At 37.3% G+C, this 20,358-nt stretch overlaps 1 protein-coding gene across 3 annotated transcripts in view; it reads left to right on the forward strand.

Moving 5' to 3' along the window:
• HMCN1 (hemicentin 1) overlaps nt 1-20,358 on the forward strand; it is a 455,102-nt gene that overhangs the window by 392,706 nt on the left and 42,038 nt on the right. For all 3 annotated transcript variants that reach the window (XM_015121897.3, XM_015121910.3, XM_028851450.2), the window contains 7 exons: nt 935-1,148; nt 2,756-2,890; nt 3,262-3,452; nt 5,073-5,154; nt 8,821-9,090; nt 9,655-9,825; nt 9,959-10,129. In XM_015121897.3, coding sequence (XP_014977383.3) covers nt 935-1,148; nt 2,756-2,890; nt 3,262-3,452; nt 5,073-5,154; nt 8,821-9,090; nt 9,655-9,825; nt 9,959-10,129 — 1,234 coding nt within the window. The remainder of the gene's footprint in view (nt 1-934; nt 1,149-2,755; nt 2,891-3,261; nt 3,453-5,072; nt 5,155-8,820; nt 9,091-9,654; nt 9,826-9,958; nt 10,130-20,358) is intronic.

Genomic DNA, 20,358 nt, shown 5'->3' on the forward strand with positions numbered 1-20,358 from the left:
ATTGGAAGGGTGAAATAGCCATCAGCTGCGATGGTGAAGGCTACAGGCAGTACAAGAAGGGGCCGTTGGAAGGAATTGGGAGCTCAGTTTTGGGGCATGAGTGTGAGACATATCTTCGGCATCAGAGCAAAGAGTTAGAATAAGAAGTTCAATAGACTTTGAGTTTGTAAGAAAGTATCAGTATTTGGGTTGGAGATGCTGATAGTCATCAGCATAAAGTTTATATTTAAAGCCATAGCACTGTATGAGATCACCAAAAAAATGAGTACAGATATAGCAGAAAAGAGGACCAGAGGCTGAGCCTTCTCACATGCCAACATTAAGATGTTAATGTTGAGGAGAAGCCCCCAAAAAAGTTGGAGAAGCAACCAGTGAGATAGGAGGGAAACTAGGAGAGCATAGCGTCCTGAAAGGCATGTAAAGGTGGTTTCAGATAGAAAGGACTCGTAATTGTGTCAGGTGCTACAAATGCATCAAGAAAGATGAGTCATGAGAGCTGGTCATTGAATTTAGCAAGTGAAGCCTCAGAATTGTAGGTAATAGTGCCCTTTCTCTTACCATTTCCTCTGATAGTTTTGGTGGTCTTTGATACCACCTTACTCAGAGAGCCAACTATGCTGTCAAGATGCTGTCAGCTTTTGGGATTATTTGTTCTTTATTTGTGCAATGCAGAGCATCTATACACTTGATATCTAGTAAACCACAGAATCTACAGTTTTCTGAAATCTTACCACTGTAGAATGATTATGGGCTTATATTTAAACTTCCATACATTTTAAATTATGTTATGCAAAAGCTAACCTGATGGTTAAAAGATGGAGATTTAAATTGTCTTTGGATAAGAGAGTTTCTTGAGGGCCTAGCTATGCAACTTGATGTATTTTATGTACTATGATGGATGATTATGAAATTTTAAATGCTACTTTTATTTTAGCTGGAGGATTCTGGCTTCTATACCTGTGTTGCTAACAATGCTGCAGGTGAAGATACACACACTGTCAGCCTGACTGTACATGTTCTCCCCACTTTTACTGAACTTCCTGGAGACGTGTCATTAAATAAAGGAGAACAGCTACGATTAAGCTGTAAAGCTACTGGTATTCCATTGCCCAAATTAACATGGACCTTCAATAACAATATTATCCCAGGTTGGTCATTTAATTCTCAAGAAGTGAATAAATACACCTATGTAGAACTCTAGACCAAACTCTATTTCCTCCAGCTGTGAAAATTAATTGAAAAGTAACAAGAATTGAATTGATTGCTTTAAAATCTGTAAAATGTGTGCCTCTGCTTGGATTTTACCCTCTACCCAATATATATGTTTTGTTCCTTCTTTTGGAAGTGTAAGTTGATCATAGGGCCATATATTGCAGGTTATAAGTAGCTTTTTTAACCTAAATATAATTCCCCCTACTCCATGAGAAGGCAGTATGTTTATATAGGTGCCTAAACTTATCACAGCTGGACCCCCTGCATCACTGATCAATGGATTAAGATGGCCACTGTTGGAGCCCTGAAGATTCACTTAATGTTACAGAGAAGAATTCTACTTCTCACTGTTTGCCTCAACCTCTATTATAGTGTAGATTAATTTATTTGGAAAATTTCTAGTCACTGTGTATACTACAAGTTAAGGTCATGTCTGGAACCCAGGAGTACCCGTCCCTGGGTGAACAAATATCTACTTGTTAGACTTTGTCATCAGTATAAAGACTTTGTCGGTACTGAGAAATTGTCCTATCCCAAAATTGAGTCCTGAAGTATTATACTATTAGCATTTACTAAGTGTCTTGCTAGAAAAGTAGTAATAAGCTTGAGGGGTTTTTTTCTATTATAAAGAGTTATGTTAATGACTGAAATTTATCAACTGCATTACCTTAATAACAACAATACATCTCACTAAGAAAAAACAAACACTAAAAAATCTAATCAATATTGTTTTCTGAAAGTGCAGTAATGTAAATATACTTTTAAAGCTTAATTTTCCACTTAATATTCAGCAGTAAAATATTTTTTTAAAAAAACTTGAATGGGGAGAGCATGCAAGGTAAACATGCGTATTTAGATATGGACTGGTTTAGTCAGAATTTTATTTAGTCTTAGTTGTTTTAGGATTAGCATATTTGCCTTATATTTTCTTCTAAATGTTACACATTATGTTATAAATATTACTATCATAAATTTTTAATATCTGCCTTTGTAAATATTTATATAATCACCATTTATGATTTACAGAGAAGTTTAAATTATTACAAATTTGACTATGTTGTTATTACCTAACTAGCATAGGTTTTCATAATTTTCCCCTTTGACCTGCCAAGTCAGTTGAATTATAAGGTGAAAAGGTTTTCATGTGTTTGATGTAAATTGTTTGGGAGGGAAAGTGGTAGTGAGATAAATGAAATGGAAAATGTAATATTTCTGAATGAAATATTTTTGAAACTCAGACTACGAGCCAGCTTTAAGCAACACATTTAGATGAAAGGTTTACTTTAAGCCTAATTTTTAAAAGATGTTTGTTTTCATTCTCTTTTCCTGTTCCTTCTGTTGTTTTTTGTTCTTCAAACAAGTGTCTATAGACATAGTAAATAGCTCAGATGAAGAAATCTGTGGAAAAGGCTCTCTTCTCCAATGTCATCTCTTTGGTTCAATTGTTGACCAACTCATAAATCTAATGTGCAAAATATGGAGCTGTCGTGAAATTTTTCCTAGGTTCCTGAGAGGCATTTGTGTTGTTTCTTGTTTCCTTCAGCCCACTTTGACAGTGTAAATGGACACAGTGAACTTGTTATTGAAAGAGTGTCAAAAGAGGATTCAGGTACTTACGTGTGCACCGCAGAGAACAGCGTCGGCTTTGTGAAGGCAATTGGGTTTGTTTATGTGAAAGGTAGGTAAAAGCACTGCATTTTTAATTTATAATATATTCATAATGAATGGCTCAGGTTTTGCTTCTTAGTTTTTAATCCACTCAGTCCTATTTCACAGATGTACAAATTCATGAGGAAAAAATTATGAGCATTCAACTCAAAAGTAGATAAGAAGTGAAGAGATCATTTCACACAAAGTGGAATCATTCCCTTAGAATATTGAAATTGACAAAATTATCTGGTGATTTAGCAAGATTTGATTCTGGAAAATTCATGAGGTTTTAAGGTGGCTTTACTCCCCTCTTTACTAAATTATTTTTCCAAATAGATCAAAAATCACAAATTATCAGCACTTACTTTTACGTTGTACCTGTCTTATGTTATTTTCCAGAACCTCCAGTCTTCAAAGGTGATTATCCTTCTAACTGGATTGAACCACTTGGTGGGAATGCAATACTGAATTGTGAGGTGAAAGGAGACCCCACCCCAACCATCCAGTGGAATAGAAAGGGAGTGGATATTGAAATTAGCCACAGAATCCGGAAACTGGGCAATGGTTCCCTGGCCATCTATGGCACTGTTGTAAGTCACACTGGAATGATTGATGCACCTTTAAACCCCCACAGCCAATACCCCTCTGTAAGTGCCATAGATAGGAAAAATTTCTCTTACATTCCTATTTAAATCATAAAATCTGAATCAAATAACTTCTTTTAAAAAACTGAAACAAGGATTGAAATAGATATTTTAGCCCTTTCAAATAAGTGCAGTGGGATAATTTGGCTGCCTTGTTCCTTATCATTGACTTACTAATTAACATTTGGAGATAACTTCCTCAGATCTGTTTTAGGACAAGGAAATTGAAGAATTACAAACACAGTTACATATAGAGTAGATTTCATAGTAAGCTGACAACTATGTTAGGCTTTTCCAAAGTTCAGTAATTCAGAAAATGAGTGGTGCTTTTGGTTATTATTCTAATTTTGGGATCATTACCCCAAAGTGAAATATTTTATCCCAAAATGTCTAAACTAGAATACACATGAATTTGTTAAATCACATTTGGTGAGACCACTTATGTGCTGTCATTGTTTAAGTAATTGAAAAAATTAAAATATACTATCTAATTACCCAATCCAGTGGACCAGTCTCAGTCTTTTAGTCTCATTGATTTTACTTCAACATTAGATGTCATTTGTTGATTGTTCCTTCTATTATGAATTTCTACCTTATGTGCCATAATACTAATACGGCTCAGCCTTCTTCATTACCACTTTTCCCCTTTTCCTCTATTACTATTTCTGAAGTCCTTGGTACTTCTAATACCAATGTTAATACTAATTTTTTTTCATCATGCAATTTAAGATTCCTAAAACTGTAGTATCACCAACGCTGAAACTCTTCCAAGTTCCATTTCCAGCTGTTGACTAGGAACTTCTGTTTGGATAATACACTGAAACCTCAAATTAAACATCTAAACCAACATTTATTTTTCCTTCTCCCAATCTACTACCTGCAAATCAGCTCCCCTTTATTGACTTACTGTTTGTTAAGGAGACTTGAATTCTTCCATTCACAAGACCTTCAGCAAAATCTGTGCCTCTAGTCACCAAATTGAAATTTATTTAGTGCAATCCTACATAAATTTACACACAGACACATACATATGTATATATAATGTGACCTACAGTCTGTGATTTATAATAAGTAAATTAGTTTTTCACTTTCTCTCCTAAACTTCAAACTCCCTAGACAGAGGTCCAGCTGAATGTAGTTTTAATAATCCCCATTAGAAAGGACTCAATATTTATTAATTTGTCCTGATTATTTTAATGCTTTTTAAGATATCTGTAAGTATAGAATTAGTATTTTTCTTTATTAAAATAATTCCAGATAGATGATCAGAAAATAATGTAATTTTTGCTTTGGTTTCTTACCAGTTAGTATTCCTGGAGATCAATGATAGGCTATTTTGAGAAAGTTTAGGCTTGGAATTTGTTTTCTCCCCTCGCCCTCCTCTTTCTCTTCCTCTTCCTCCCTCCTTTAAATCTATTTAAGAGGTTAGACATATGTAGGTTTTCTTATTTCCATTAAAATTCCTTCTCAAAAATGAAATTTCAAATAAACTAGCATGTGGTGAAAAAAGTGATTGCCCTGCTCTGTAGGCTCATATTTTTGTAAAAATGCTGCTTGTTTCCATAGAATGAAGATGCCGGTGACTATACATGTGTAGCTACCAATGAAGCTGGGGTGGTGGAACGCAGTATGAGTCTGACTCTGCAAAGTAAGTTGCTTAATGAAACTAATTAAACACTTGATTTAGAAAATATTACCTAATAAAGAGTGTTTATTTTCTTTAATTCTATAGCAAGTTCATTAGTGGTAGCTCTCAGAGTGTGCCTGATTTAGTTTGCTGCTGCTGACGGAGCAGTTGTCATCAAATATAGAACTGATAACACAGAGATATTTTTCTGTATTTTATCTAACATATGTAGTATAAGATTGCAATTGATTGGTGGCAGAGCTTTTTTATTACAACACATTCAATGGGGTGCCCCTTCTTACAATTCACCACAGTTATTCCAACATGCTTAAAAAGATTGCCATTTATGGCATTTTAAGATATTTATTAAAAATAAAGACTAATGTAAAGGAGCTCAAAAGTGCTCCAGCTTGATGGCTGTACTCTAACTGTAACTAAACGTTCTGGGTGAGATCCTCATGCTCATCAGGAAGCCCTTTAGTAAGAGTCATTGGAAAACAGAGTATCCATAATTGAATAAACATAGAATACTCCAATGGCCCACTGGAGAGTTTACAGAATCACTTAAGGGGCTGACCCTAAGACAATGTCATTGGGTTGAGAATTTAAGCAAGTCAAGTCATTTTGTGACTAGGCTCAGTATTTAACAGGATGAGTTTACATTTTCTTTATCACTATTGAGAGATGCTCTAGATTAGTTAGCTGTTTGCCAAACTAAATAATTCTGTAAGACATTGAATAGATGATAGTATCTAATACAATGTTTCACTAAAGAACATGTCTATCAAATGATAACATGGGATGTCATTAGGAAAAAATAGGGTTCTATGTTCAAACAATTCTGAGAAAAAATGAATTAAACAGAGTTCTTTTATTTATTAAATATATAAAGAACAGTTACTATGTGCTCAGCCCTCCTTAGGCATACCAAATTTCTTTACTGCAAATTTTCTAGAAATGTTAATATGTTGATGTGAATTATGGCCCAACAAGGGGAGAATATAATATGCCACATTTTCCAATAAAAAGTGAATGTAGGTAGGACACTACACAATAGCACTGACCCAGTTTAAGAAAAGCTACATGAGAGCAGCTCATCTGCACATACTGACAATAAATTCATTTTAGTAAGTGAGGCATATTAGTCAAAAATATAATTTGATTCAAATTAGGATTAAAGTACCAGAAGCTATATTATTATTTAAAGTGTTTGTAATTATTATGTGAATGATGGAATTAATTCAATCGAAGTATGTACATGTGGAATTTTATTGTATTAATTTATAGCTTTATATGCAATTGGGAATGTTCAATATGGTATCTAAATTAAAGTTCTGAGTTTATTTGATACTTTGGCCATTTTGATATGAGCAGACAAGCTTATTTAGTCACGTTGTCACTTAGTGTGGAGAGATAAACCTGAGGTATTTACTTTATGCAGCAACAGTTTATTGAATACATAATGTAATCTGGAAACTAGGAGAGAAATAAAGGCACTGGCCCTGAAAGTTTCTGGAGGTTAATAAAAACATCAGTTAGAAGGCATTGTGTAGGGTGATGAGCATAAGTCAGAATAATGCTTTATATGACACTTGCTAAGAGAGTCAAACCTCAGGTGAAGTACTTTTTTAAAAGACAACATGTCACTGATACCTTTGCAGAAAAAACTAACATGTTAATATCACAACAAAACACATTTTTATTCTATTTTTGTCTTATTTGTATTCTATTTATTCTAGATGCACTTCTCAGTCTAAAATATGCAGCCACCACCTTGAATTATCAGATATTATCACTCACTGAACAAATCATTCCACTGAACAAATCAATGTCACTAAAACACCGCTCTCATCCCACCATGATCCTTCTCAAGAATGTATATGCTGCCCCCTTTGCTTTCTTATTTAAATGAAAACCTTTCTTATTTTAAGATTTGAACCAATGTTTAAAACCCTGTATGCTGTTACTCTTCAGGGTGAACCATCCTTTCTATTCGTTCATTGTCTTGAAAAAGAAAAAGAGCTAAATCCATCTCCATGTTGTGTCTTTCTCTCCAAGTGTTCTCCCCTCTCCTCTCTGTTCAAATAACCTTACTTATTTTTGAAAATCCAGTTCAAGTCTCTTCTTCCAATGAAGTCTGTCATATTCTATCTTTCTTGGGACTGTAGACCAATATAGACAAACATTCTGCCAGCAGTTGCATGCAGTTCCTTTTACAATCTTTCCAAGGGCTTTACTGGAACCACTGTCATTCACTGTAGACACTGTTAACATCTCCCTCCTTCCTTTTTGGTTACCAGAATACCATTTTTCTCCTGATTTTCTTCCTACCTCAGTGATTGGTTCTGAGTATCATTTATAAGCTTGCTTCTGTCCATCTCTTAAATAATGCTGTTGCAATTGTTTCTGTCTTTGGCGCTCTTCTCATTTTAGACTCTCTTCTGAAACAATCTTATTCACTATGAAAGACTCACACATATATATTTATTGCTCATCTTTATTCTGAGCTCTAGATATGAATATCCCTGTTACGTAGACATCTCTATATGAATGTCTTACAGATACCTCAAGCTCAATAGTCCTAAATGGATGCAAATTATCATTCCTTACTCCCTATCCACAAATCTGTTCTTCTGGTGTATGCTATTGCATTGCCCAAATATACCATATTCTTCAAATCAAAACCCTGTAGTCATCAGTTCTTCCCTTTAACCCATACCAGTCTGTAACAAAGTTCTATCATTTCTACTTTCTTACTAATTATTGGATATGTCTTCCTTTTCCTCTCTATTTCCAGTGGCATGCTTTTGTTTGATATATTGTTACTGTTGTTTATGCTCCCATGTTAGTACACATTAATTCTATAGGTATGCTATAGCACAAGTCTATCTTATCAGTGGTCCTATGAGCTCCTTGAGACTAGAAATAATATCTTTTCTCTATATACTCTTAGCACCCAGCACAATGCTGGCAAATAGCAGGCTTTCAGTACATGTTTACTGAATAAATGAATGATGGCCAGTGATAAAAGAATGAGTTAATTAGCCAGGCATAGTGGCGGGCACTTGTAGTCCCAGCTACTCGGGAGGCTGAGGCAGGAGAATTGCTTGAACCCTGGAGGCAGAGGTTGCAGGGAGTCAAGATCATGCCACTGCACTCCAGCCTAGGTGACAAAGGGAGACTCTGGCTAAAAAAAAAAAAAAAAAAAAAAAAAAGAGTTAATGACTCTTTACCTCAAAAATGATCAAAAGAAAAAAGTGAATATTCACCATATAAAACACAGACAAAAATAACAATAGTAACTAAGAGTACTGTATGCAAAAGTTGTAGTCACATCCTCTTGTTGAGTCTAACAGGAATCCTCTGAAGTAGGCACCATTTTTAAGGACACGGGGCTGAGAGAGGCAGTAAGGAGCAGACACAGAATTTGAATCTGGGAAACGTGACTCTAGAGCCCATGCTCTAGGCTAATCTGCTCAGGAATTTTAAATTTTTGACATTTACTAAATAAAAAAGAATTATGAAAATTGTATCAACAGCAATTATAATCTACAATCTTAGTTGGGAAGCAAGAGTGTTTTATAAACAAATCAACCACTTTTTTCAAAATAATGTTACTGTATAATACATGATAAAAAATGTTATAACTCCACAAAAACTGAGACACTATGTGCTTTTTTTCCGTAGGTCCTCCTATTATCACTCTTGAGCCAGTGGAAACTGTTATTAATGCTGGTGGCAAAGTCATATTGAATTGTCAGGCAACTGGAGAGCCTCAACCAACCATTACATGGTCCCGTCAAGGGCACTCTATTTCCTGGGATGACCGGGTTAACATGTTGTCCAACAACTCGTTGTATATTGCTGATGCTCAGAAAGACGATACCTCTGAATTTGAATGTGTTGCTCGAAACTTAATGGGTTCTGTCCTTGTCAGAGTGCCAGTCATAGTCCAGGGTGAGTGTGATCAGAGGAATATTCATAGTAAACAGTACCTGGGGTGACTCAAATCATGGAAATTATTAAGCACTTTAGTCCAAGTCGCCTGTCACCTTAAGATACTTTTAGGTGTTGGGGAGAGGAAAAAATCATCAAAATTTACAGATTGAAGGGCCTAAACCAATACATATTTTAGAGCTTCAAAATGTCAAGGTTTTAATTTAAAATCCCAAACTAAATTTCTGATTCACAACTAAGTCAAATCTATTCTCAGAAATCAATGTATATGTTTTCGCTTTAAAGAATGACTTATGTCCAAAAGGTAAGCAGTTTGTAAACTCGTTGGTCTCTAACTCTTCCAGCAGCCATGTGCAAGTGAGTGAGGATGAGATCTGAGAAGAAACTCTAGCTAACAGAAGTTCTTCTCTGTTGGATTTTAATTTTACCTTAAAGGAGAGATTTCATAAGCTATTTCTCAACAACTATATATTTAGCTCTGTAACCAGCGCATATCTTAAATGAAATCTCCTTTACAATATTTTATTTGCAAAGCTAAGACAAAGGACAATGTTTTACTTGCAGTTCATGGTGGATTTTCCCAGTGGTCTGCATGGAGAGCCTGCAGTGTCACCTGTGGAAAAGGCATCCAAAAGAGGAGTCGTCTGTGCAACCAGCCCCTTCCAGCCAATGGTGGGAAGCCCTGCCAAGGTTCAGATTTGGAAACGCGAAACTGTCAAAATAAGCCGTGTCCAGGTACACCTCCTTATTTAACTGATAGGCATGTGTTTAATAGACCTTCATTTCTGTTTTCTACCTATGGATTACCCCAGTGTGAGTACTCCCGATTGAAATATACCTGATGGTGTAATGGTTCACCTTTGTATAGTGGATGGTAGCTGGTCGGAATGGAGTCCCTGGGAAGAATGCACAAGGAGCTGTGGACATGGCAACCGAACCAGGACCAGGACTTGCAATAATCCATCAGCTCAGCATGGTGGGCGGCCATGTGAAGGGAATGCTGTGGAAATAATTATGTGCAACATCAGGCCTTGCCCAGGTGAGAACCCACCAATAATACTAGGATAAACAAAACTTTTCTATCTTAACTCCTAGGAAAAAATTACATTTGCCTTTTCTTCTTCATTGTAAAAAGATGTTATGGCCTGTACCCTTGAGAATATGTTCATTCACTATATTCTTAGCTCTCTTTTATGGAGAAACTTGTAAAAGTATGGCATTCATTGATGTTAAGCAAAATACCTGCTTTAATTGAACATGAAGAAAAGGTCCAAACTGGAGTGTATTTCTCACTCATGTAAAGAAAACATAAGTATTGACAAGGTCATAAAGTAACATCTAATCCAGCCATCCATTTTGAGGTGAGGAAAATGAACCCTAGAGAGGTTAAAGACTTGCCCAGAAACACACAACTGGTGAGGGGTAAATGCTAATCGCTGTCATTCACTAAATACTTACCATACAATAGGAACCATGCTAAGTGCTTTATATTGTTAATATTGCATATTATTATTGATTTTGTGTCTTAGCACTCTTTCCAAGTAAAGTGACAAATCAAACTTAAGTCTAAGTAGAAAACTTTTCAGGTGTAATTGAATCCAAGGATTTGGAGAGTGCTTTTACTAGCATGTCCATCTCTTATCTCTGCTTTCCTCTCTTTGGCTTTATTCGCTATTAAACTCTTTCCATGTGGTGGAAACAATGACTGCTGACAGCTACTGGCTCACAGGGGCCTTATAATATAAGTGAGGCCTCAGAGAAAAAGAGTTCCCTTGTCTCTCAGAATTCCTATCAGTCTCTGGGAAGGAACCCTGTTTGCTTTTGTTCGGGTCACATGCTTACACCTGAACTCAAGTGAGTCCAGGGTATTCTAATAGCCAGCTTGGGTGAACTGTCTACCTAGTGTAAAGTGGGGCAGAGAAAGAAATCATGCAAAGTAGAGGAGCTGTTCATTTATTTATTCATTCATCCAACAAATATTTATTGAGTGCTTACTTTGTCATCAAGACACTGTTCTAGTTGCTAAAGTTAAAATAATAAACAGTATCTTTCCAGTTTTGATCAGCATACCCAAAAAACTCAGAGACTTGAAATGATGGAGTACAACTTGGAGAGATATCTTAGCTGGAATGTCAGAAAGAGAAAGAGTGACAAACCAAAATGGGACAGGTATTCACTACATTGGGTATTGCATCCTATTGTGCAGATGAGGAAAGATTTAGAAAATAATGTTCAGTGATTCACTAAGGATAGATAGCTAATAAAAAGCGAATCAAAGTTTTGAACTCAGGTTGATCTAATTACCAAGCTTATTTAAATTGTAGGTATCTGGATTTGCAATTCGGAACTTTGATTACATTACAAAAACGAAGTACTGTCCTGAAATCTTAAAATAAATGAGAAGCCATTTATTTTAGTCTTAAAGAATTTAAAAGCTGGTTGTAATAACATTATGTTCTAAACTTAAAAGAGCAGGAAATACTTGATTGAGCAATTTTGTGTAATTTGTCATCTATAATAACTATATAATAACTAAATGATATTTGTAAATATCCTAAAATAAAAATCAGTCTTTTCTCTTCATGTTGAGTAACACTTCGCTTACTACTGTCTGTTTGCTTAGTTGCTGTTGTTTTGTTCACTATTTTATTGGCTTGTATTTTTTTAAAAGGCTTTCTCTAGTTATTTCCCCTAGCCCCTAAACCAATTGAATTTAGCTATTTTTTGAGCACAGTGTCGGTGGTGTCCTAGAGCCATTCAATGAAAGCATGTATTTCTTCCCGATAAGAGCATGTATGAAAATTTACTGATGCCATATTGGTAGGTAAGTATCAGCTGTAGTAGGAGTATCTATACCACAAAAATTAGCAATGCTACAAGTTTTCCTCCTCACCCCTAGAGAGCTGGTTGTTAAACATTTCTCAGCTCACCACTGCAAAATGGGCGCCAGCCTAAGATAGCCTTTCTCATCCAGGAGGTACGTGAAAATATCAGGGGCAGAAGATACTTGCTTTTGGTACAATTCATTTCTAACAATGTTGAATTTACAAAAGAGTTGCAAGAAGAGTACAGATAATTTCTATATAACACTATCTAGGTGAAATTTTGTGTATTTCCTGAAACAAGGACATTCTCTTTCATGAACATAGTACAGTGATCAAAATTGGGAAATTTAACATTGATACTACTGTTACCTCATTTCATTATCTAATCTTGTTATGTAATCCATAGGCCATATTCAAATTTTGCCAGTTGTCCCAGTAATATCATTTATAACTCTTTTATCCCCCATTCCAAGATCCGATCCAGGATCACACTTGTACTTATTTGTTGTGTCCCGTTAGTCTCTTTTAATTGGAAAATTTTCTCAGTCTTTTTCTTTCATGAACTTGATATATTTTTTTTTAATTATACTTTAAGTTCTAGGGTACATGTGCACAATGTGCAGCTTTGTTACGTATGTATACATGGGCCATGTTGTTGTGCTGCACCCATTAACTCGTCATTTACATTAGGTATATCTCCTAATGCTATCCCCCTTCCCCACAATAGGACCTGGTGTGTGATGTTCCCCTTCCTGTCTCCAAGTGATCTCATTGTTCAATTCCCACCTATGAGTGAGAACATGCAGTATTTGGTTTTCTGTTCTTGAGATAGTTTGCTGAGAATAATGGTTTCCAGCTGCATCCATGTCCCTACAAAAGACACAAACTCATCCTTTTTTATGGCTGCATAGTATTCCATGGTGTGTATATGCCACATTTTCTTAATCCAGTCTGTCACTGATGGACATTTGGGTTGATTCCAAGTCTTTGCTATTGCGAATAGTGCCGCAATAAACATACATGTGCATGTGTCCTTATAGCAGCATGACTTACAATCCTTTGGGTATATCCCTAGTAATGGGATGGCTGGGTCAAATGGTATTTCTAGTTCTAGATCCTTGAGGAATCGCCACACTGTTTTCCACAATGACTGAACTAGTTTACAGTCCCACCAGTAGTGTAAAATTGTTCCTATTTCTCCACATCTTCTCCAGCACCTGTTGTTTCCTGATTTTTTTAATGATCACCATTCTAACTGGTGTGAGATAGTATCTCATTGTGGTTTTGATTTGCATTTCTCTCATGGCAAGTGATGAGCATTTTTTCATGTGTCTGTTGACTGTATAAATGTCTTCTTTTGAGAAGTGTTTGTTCATATCCTTTGCTCACTTTTTGATGGGGTTGTTTTTTCTTGTAAATTTGATTGAGTTCTTTGTAGGTTCTGGACATTAGCCCTTTGTCAGATGAGTAGATTGCAAAAATTTTCTCCCATTCTGTAGGTTGCCTGTTCACTCTGATGGTAGTTTCTTTTGCTGTGCAGGAGCTCTTTAGTTTAATTAGATCCCATTTGTCAATTTTGGCTTTTATTGCCGTTGCTTTAGGTGTTTTCGACATGAAGTCCTTGCCCATGCCTATGTCCTGAATGGTATTACCTAGGTTTTCTTCTAGGGTTTTTATGGTTTTAGGTCTAACATTTAAGTCTCTAATCCATCTTGAATTAATTTTCGTATAAGGAGTAAGGAAAGGATCTAGTTTCAGCTTTCTACTTATGGCTAGCCAATTTTCCCAGCACCATTTATTAAATAGGGAATCCTTTCCCCATTTCTTGTTTTTGTCAGGTTTGTCAAAGATCAGATGGCTATAGATGTGTGGTATTATTTCTGAGGACTCTGTTCTGTTCCATTGGTCTACATCTCTGTTTTGGTACCAGTACCATGTTATTTTGGTTACTGTAGCCTTGTAGTATAGTTTGAAGTCAGGTAGCATGATGCTTCCAGCTTTGTTCTTTTGGCTTAGGATTGTCTTGGCAATGCAGGGTCTTTTTTGGTTCCATATGAACTTTAAAGCAGTTTTTTCCAATTCTGTGAAGAAACTCATTGGTAGCTTGATGGGGATGGCATTGAATCTATAAATTACCTTGGGCAGTATGGCCATTTTCACAGTATTGATTCTTCCTATCCATGAGCATGAAATGTTCTTCCAATTGTTTGTGTCCTCTTTTATTTCACTGAGCAGTGGATTGTAGTTCTCCTTGAAGAGGTCCTTTACATCCCTTGTAAGTTGGATTCCTATGTATTTTATTCTCTTTGAAGCTATTGTGAATGGGAGTTCATTCATGATTTGGCTCTCTGTCTGTTACTGATGTATAAGAATGCTTGTGATATTTGCACATTGATTTTGTATCCTGAGACTTTGCTGAAGTTGCTTATTAGCTTAAGGAGATTTTGGGCTGAGACAATGGGGTTTTCTAAATATACAATCATGTCATCCACAAACAGGGACAATTTGACTTTTTCTTTTCCTAACTGAATACTCTTTATTTCTTTCTCTTGTCTGATTGCCCTAGCCAGAACTTCCAACACTATGTTGAATAGGAGTGGTGAGAGAGGGCATCCCTGTCTTGTGCCAGTTTTCAAAGGGAATGCTTCCAGCTTTTGCCCATTCAGTATGATATTGGCTGTGGTTTTGTCATAAATAGCTCTTATTATTTTGAGATACGTTCCATCAATACCAAATTTATTGAGTTTTTATCATGAAAGGCTGTTGAATTTTGTCAACGGCCTTTTTTGCATCTATTGAGATAATCATGTGATTTTTGTCTTTGGTTCTATTTATATGCTGGATTACATTTATTGATTTGCATATGTTGAACCAGCCTTGCATCCCAGGGATTAAGCCCACTTGATCATGGTGGATAAGCTTTTTGATGTGCTGCTAGATGCGGTTTGCCAGTATTTTATTGAGGATTTTTGCATCGATGTTCATCAGGGATATTGGTCTAAAATTCTTTTTGTTGTATCTCTGTCAGGCTTTGGTATCAGGATGATGTTGGCCTCATAAAATGAGTTAGGGAGGATTCCCTCTTTTTCTATTGATTGGAATAGTTTCAGAAGGAATGGTACCAACTCCTCCTTGTACCTCTGGTAGAATTCGGCTGTGAATCTGTCTGGTCCTGAAGTTTTTTTGGTTGGTAGGCTTTTAATTATTTCCTCAATTTCAGAGCCTGCTATTGGTCTATTCAGGGATTCAACTTCTTCCTGGTTTAGTCTTGGGAGAGTGTAAGTGTCCAGGAAATTGTCCATTTCTTCTAGGTTTTCTAGTTTATTTGCATAGAGGTGTTTATAGTATTCTCTGATGGTAGTTTGTATTTCTGTGGGGTCAGTGGTGATATCCCCTTTATCATTTTTTATTGCATCTATTTGATTCTTCTCTCTTTTCTTTATTAGTCTTGCTAGTGGTCTATCAATTTTGTTGATCTTTTCAAAAACCAGCTCCTGGATTCATGGATTTTTTTGAAGGGTTTTTTTGTGTCTCTATCTCCTTCAGTTCTGCTCTGATCTTAGTTATTTCTTGCCTTCTGCTAGCTTTTGAATGTGTTTGCTCTTGCTTCTCTAGTTCTTTTAATCGTGATGCTAGGGTGTCAATTTTAGATCTTTCCTGCTTTCTCTTGTGGGCATTTAGTGCTATAAATTTCCCTCTACACACTGCTTTAAATATGTCCCAGAGATTCTGGTGTGTTGTATCTTTGTTCTCATTGGTTTCAAAGAACATCTTTATTTCTGCCTTCATTTCGTTAGGTACCCAGTAGTCATTCAGGGGCAGTTTTGATTGAGTTTCTTAGTCCTGAGTTCTAGTTTGATAGCACTGTGGTCTGAGAGACAGTTGGTTATAATTTCTGTTCTTGTACATTTGCTGAGGAGTGCTTTACTTCTAACTATGTGGTCAGTTTTGGAATAGGTGCAATGTGGTGCTGAGAAGAATGTATATTCTGTTCATTTGGGGTGGAGAGTTCTGTAGATGTCTATTAGGTCTGCTTGGTACAGAGTTGAGTTCAATTCCTGGATATCCTTGTTGACTTTCTGTCTCGTTAATCTGTCTAATGTTGACAGTGAGGTGTTAAAGTTTCCCGTTATTATTGCATGTCAAAGTCTCTTTGCAAGTCTCTAAGGACTGGCTTTATGAATCTGGGTGCTCCTGTATTGGGTGCATATATATTTAGGATAGTTAGCTCTTACTGAGGAATTGATCCCTTTCCCATTATGTAATGGCCTTCTTTGTCTCTTTTGATCTTTGATGGTTTAAAGTCTGTTTTATCAGAGACTAGGATTGCAACCCCTGCTTTTTTTTGTTTTCCATTTGCTTGGTAGATATTCCTCCATCCCTTTATTTTGAGCCTATGCATGTCTCTCCATGTGAGATGGGTCTCCTGAATGCAGCAAACTGATGGGTCTTGACTCTTTATCCAGTTTGCCAGTCTGTGTCTTGTCATTATGATATTAGCTGGTTATTTTGCTCGCTAGTTGATGCAGTTTCTTCCTAGCATTGGTGGACTTTACATTTTGACATGTTTTTGCAATCGCTGGTACCTGTTGTTCCTTTCCATGTTTAGTGCTTCCTTCAGGATCTCTTGTAGGGCAGGCCTGGTGGTGACAAAACCTCTAAGCATTTGCTTGTCTGTAAAGGATTTTATTTCTCCTTCACTTATGAAACTTAGTTTGGCTGGATATGAAATTCTGGGTTGAAAATTATTTTCTTTAAAAATATTGAATATTGGCCCCCACTCTCTTCTGGCTTGGAGAGTTTCTGCCAAGAGATCTGCTGTTAGTCTGATGGGCTTCCCTTTGTAGGTTACCCGACCTTTCTCTCTGGCTGCCCTTCACATTTTTTCCTTCATTTCAACTTTGGTGAATCTGACAATTATGTGTCTTGGAGTTGCTCTTCTCGAGGAGTATCTTTGTGGCATTCTCTGCATTTCCTGGATTTGAATGTTGGCCTGCCTTACTAGGTTGGGGAAGTTCTCCAGGATGATATCCTGCAGAGTGTTTTCCAACTTGGTTCCGTTTTCCCCGTCACTTTCAGGCACACCAATCAGACATAGATTTGGTCTTTTCACATAATCCCATATTTCTTGGAGGCTTTGTTCATTTATTTTTACTCTTTTTTCTCTACACTTCTCTTCTTGCTTCATTTCATTCATTTGATCTTCAAGCGCTGATACTCTCTTCCAGATGATCGAGTTGGTTACTGAAGCTTGTGCATTTGTCACGTAGTTCTCGTGTTATGGTTTTCATCTCTATCAGTTCTTTTAAGGACTTCTCTACATTGATTATTCTAGTTATCCATTCATCCATTCTTTTTTCAAGGTTTTTAGTTTCTTTGCACTGGTTACGTAGTTCCTCTTTTAGCTCTGAGAAGTTGGATCTACTGAAACCTTCTCTCGACTCGTCCAAGTCATTCTCCGTCCAGCTTTGTTCTGTTGCTGGCAATGAGCTGCATATCTTTGGAGGGGGAGATGTGCTCTGATTTTTTGAATTTCCAGCTTTTCTGCACTGCTTTTTCCCCATCTTTGTGGTTTTATCTGCCTTTGGTCTTTGATGATGGTGATGTACTGATGGGGTTTTGGTGTGGGTGTCCTTTCTGTTTGTTAGTTTTCCTTCTAACAATCAGGACCTTCAGCTGCAGTTCTGTTGGAGTTTGCTTGAGGTCCACTCCAGACCCTGTTTGCCTGGGTATCAGCAGTGGAGGCTGCAGAAGATAGAATGTTGCCAAACAGCAAGTGTTGCTGTCTGATTCTTGCTCTGGAAGCTTCGTCTCATGCATGTACCCCGCTGTGTGAGTTGTGAGGTGTCGGTCTGCACCTAGTGGGGGATGTCTCCCAGTTAGGCTACTCAGGGGTCAGGGACCCACTTGAGCAGGCAGTCTGTCAGTTGTTCTCAGATCTCAACCTCCGTGCTGGGAGATCCACTGCTCTCTTCAAAGCTGTCAGATGGGGGCATTTACCTCTGCTGAGGTTTCTGCTGCTTTTTGTTTAGCTATGACCTGTCCCTAGAGGAGGAGTCTACAGAGGCAGGCCAGCCTCCTTGAGCTGTGGTGGGCTCCACCCAATTCGAGCTTCCCAGTGGCTTTATCTACTTAAGCCTCAGCAATGGCCGGTGCCCCTCCCCCAGCCTTGCTGCCGCCTTGCAGTTAGATCTCAGACTGCTATGCTAGCAATGAGGGAGGCTCCGTAGGCATGGGACCTTCCGGGCCAGATGTGGGATATAATCTCCTGGTGTGCCGTTTGCTAAGAACCTTGGTAAAGCATAGTATTAGGGTGGGAGTTACCTGATTTTCCAGGTATTGTGTGTCTCAATTTCCTTTGGCTAAGAAAAGGAATTCCCTTCCCCCTTGTGCTTCCCAGGTGAGGTGATGCCTCACCCTACTTCAGCTCTCACTTGTCAGGCTGCACCCACGGACCAGCACCAACTGTCCGACAAGACCCACTGAGATGAACCCAGTACCTCAGTTGAAAATGCAGAAATCACCGTATTCTGTGTCGCTCACGCTGGGAGCTGGAGGCTGGAGCTGTTCCTATTCGGCCATCTTGGGCACACCCCTAGAACTTGATATTTTTTAGTGTACAGGCCAACCATTTTAGAGAAGACAATTGAATTTGGATTTGCCTAACATTTCCTCATGATTATATGTAGGGGTTTTGCATTTTGGCAGGAACACCACAGAAATGATTTTGTGTCCTTCTCAGTGCATCATTTCAGAAGGTACATAATGTCAGTTTGTCCCATACTGGTGGTTTTACCTTTCTTTACTTGTTTAAGGTGGTGTCTGTCATTGCATAGTTACTATTTTTACTTCTAAGTATTTTGTAGGGAAACTTGGAAACTATATAAACATCTTATCAACCTTTCACCCACTAGTTTTAGCATACATTTCTGATTTCTACTTGAATCAGTTATTACTGTGATTTTTGCAAAACAGCTATTTTCTAACTCCATCATTATCTTCCATATCTGTTATTGACCTCTGTCAAGCACTTTCTCATTTTTTTTACTTTATGATTTATAGCAATAAGGACTCAGGTATTATTCAATGGGTTATCACAGTGGAACCCAACCTTTTTGGCACCAGGGACTGGTTTTGTGGAAGACAATTTTTCTACAGATCGAGGGTTGGGGGGATGGCTTCAGGATGATTCAAGCACATTATATTTATTGTGGATTTTATATACAATGAAATAATTATACAACTCACCATAATGTAGAATCAGTGGAAGCCCTGAGCTTGTTTTACTGCAACTAGAAGGTCCTTTCCGGGGTTGATGGGGGACAGTGATAGATTATCAGGCATTAGATTCTCATAAGGAGCACACAACATAGATCCCTCACATGCGCAGTTCACAATAGGTTTCATGCTCCTATGAGACACTAATGCCACTGCTGATCTGACAGGAGACGGAGTTCATGGTAATGTTAGCAGTGGGTGATAGCTGTAAATACAGCTGTGAAGCTTGGCTCACTTGCCAAGTGATCCATGGCCCATGGGATTGAGCACCCCTGGTTTATCATACACTGTCATTATTTATCGTGATGTTCACATTATCCTAGAATAGGTTAGTGGAGGAAGGCCTGTCCCGGCTGGCTTCAGTGTTCTCTTGGGATGTCCTCATGATTCTTTAAATATTTTCTTACTTTCTGGTACAAATAGTTACTTCAAACTTATTTTGTACTTTCCCTGCCCCAGTTAGAAGAGTGTTTTTAAACTGCAAATCTTTTTTAAAGATTGATATATTTGGGGATGGCCTATCCTGACATTTGAGAATCATTGTCATTAAAATACATATATAGCTACAGATTAAAGAATGAGCATTTTTTCAAGTGTCTGTCTGAAAATTGTTGAGAACTTTGAGCAAAGCTCATCATACCTCCTAGCTTACACTTTTATGTAGGATTTACTATGTGTCCTGTACTGTTCCAAGCACTTTTCTTCTACAAATTCATTGCTCACCTCAACTCTAATAAATTATCTTTTATTATTTGCATATTGCAGATGTTGAAACTAGGCACACAGAAGCCAAGTCACTTGTCAGGATTGCATGGCCTCTAAGGGCAGAATAGTTATTCAGGCCCAGAGTGTCTGCCTGGAGACCCCGCCCCTAGCATTGTGCTCCTCTACCCTTCCATAATTAAAACTGCAACATAGTATAACAAATTCAGTTATAAGATTTTGCATGTTTCTTACCTACTAATCCCTCTGTAGTTTTTTGTTTTTGTTTTTTTTTAATATTTTAACTTTCATTTTAGTTTCAGAGGTACATGTTCAGGTTTGTTATATAGGTAAACTTATGACTCAAGGATTTGATGTACAGATTATTTTGTCACTACCTGGGTACTAAGCATAGTATCCAACAGTTTATTTTTCTAAACCTCTTCCTCCTTCCGCCCTCCTC

Source organism: Macaca mulatta, chromosome 1, assembly GCF_049350105.2.
Source record: "Macaca mulatta isolate MMU2019108-1 chromosome 1, T2T-MMU8v2.0, whole genome shotgun sequence".
NCBI classification, from domain to species: Eukaryota; Metazoa; Chordata; class Mammalia; order Primates; family Cercopithecidae; genus Macaca; species Macaca mulatta.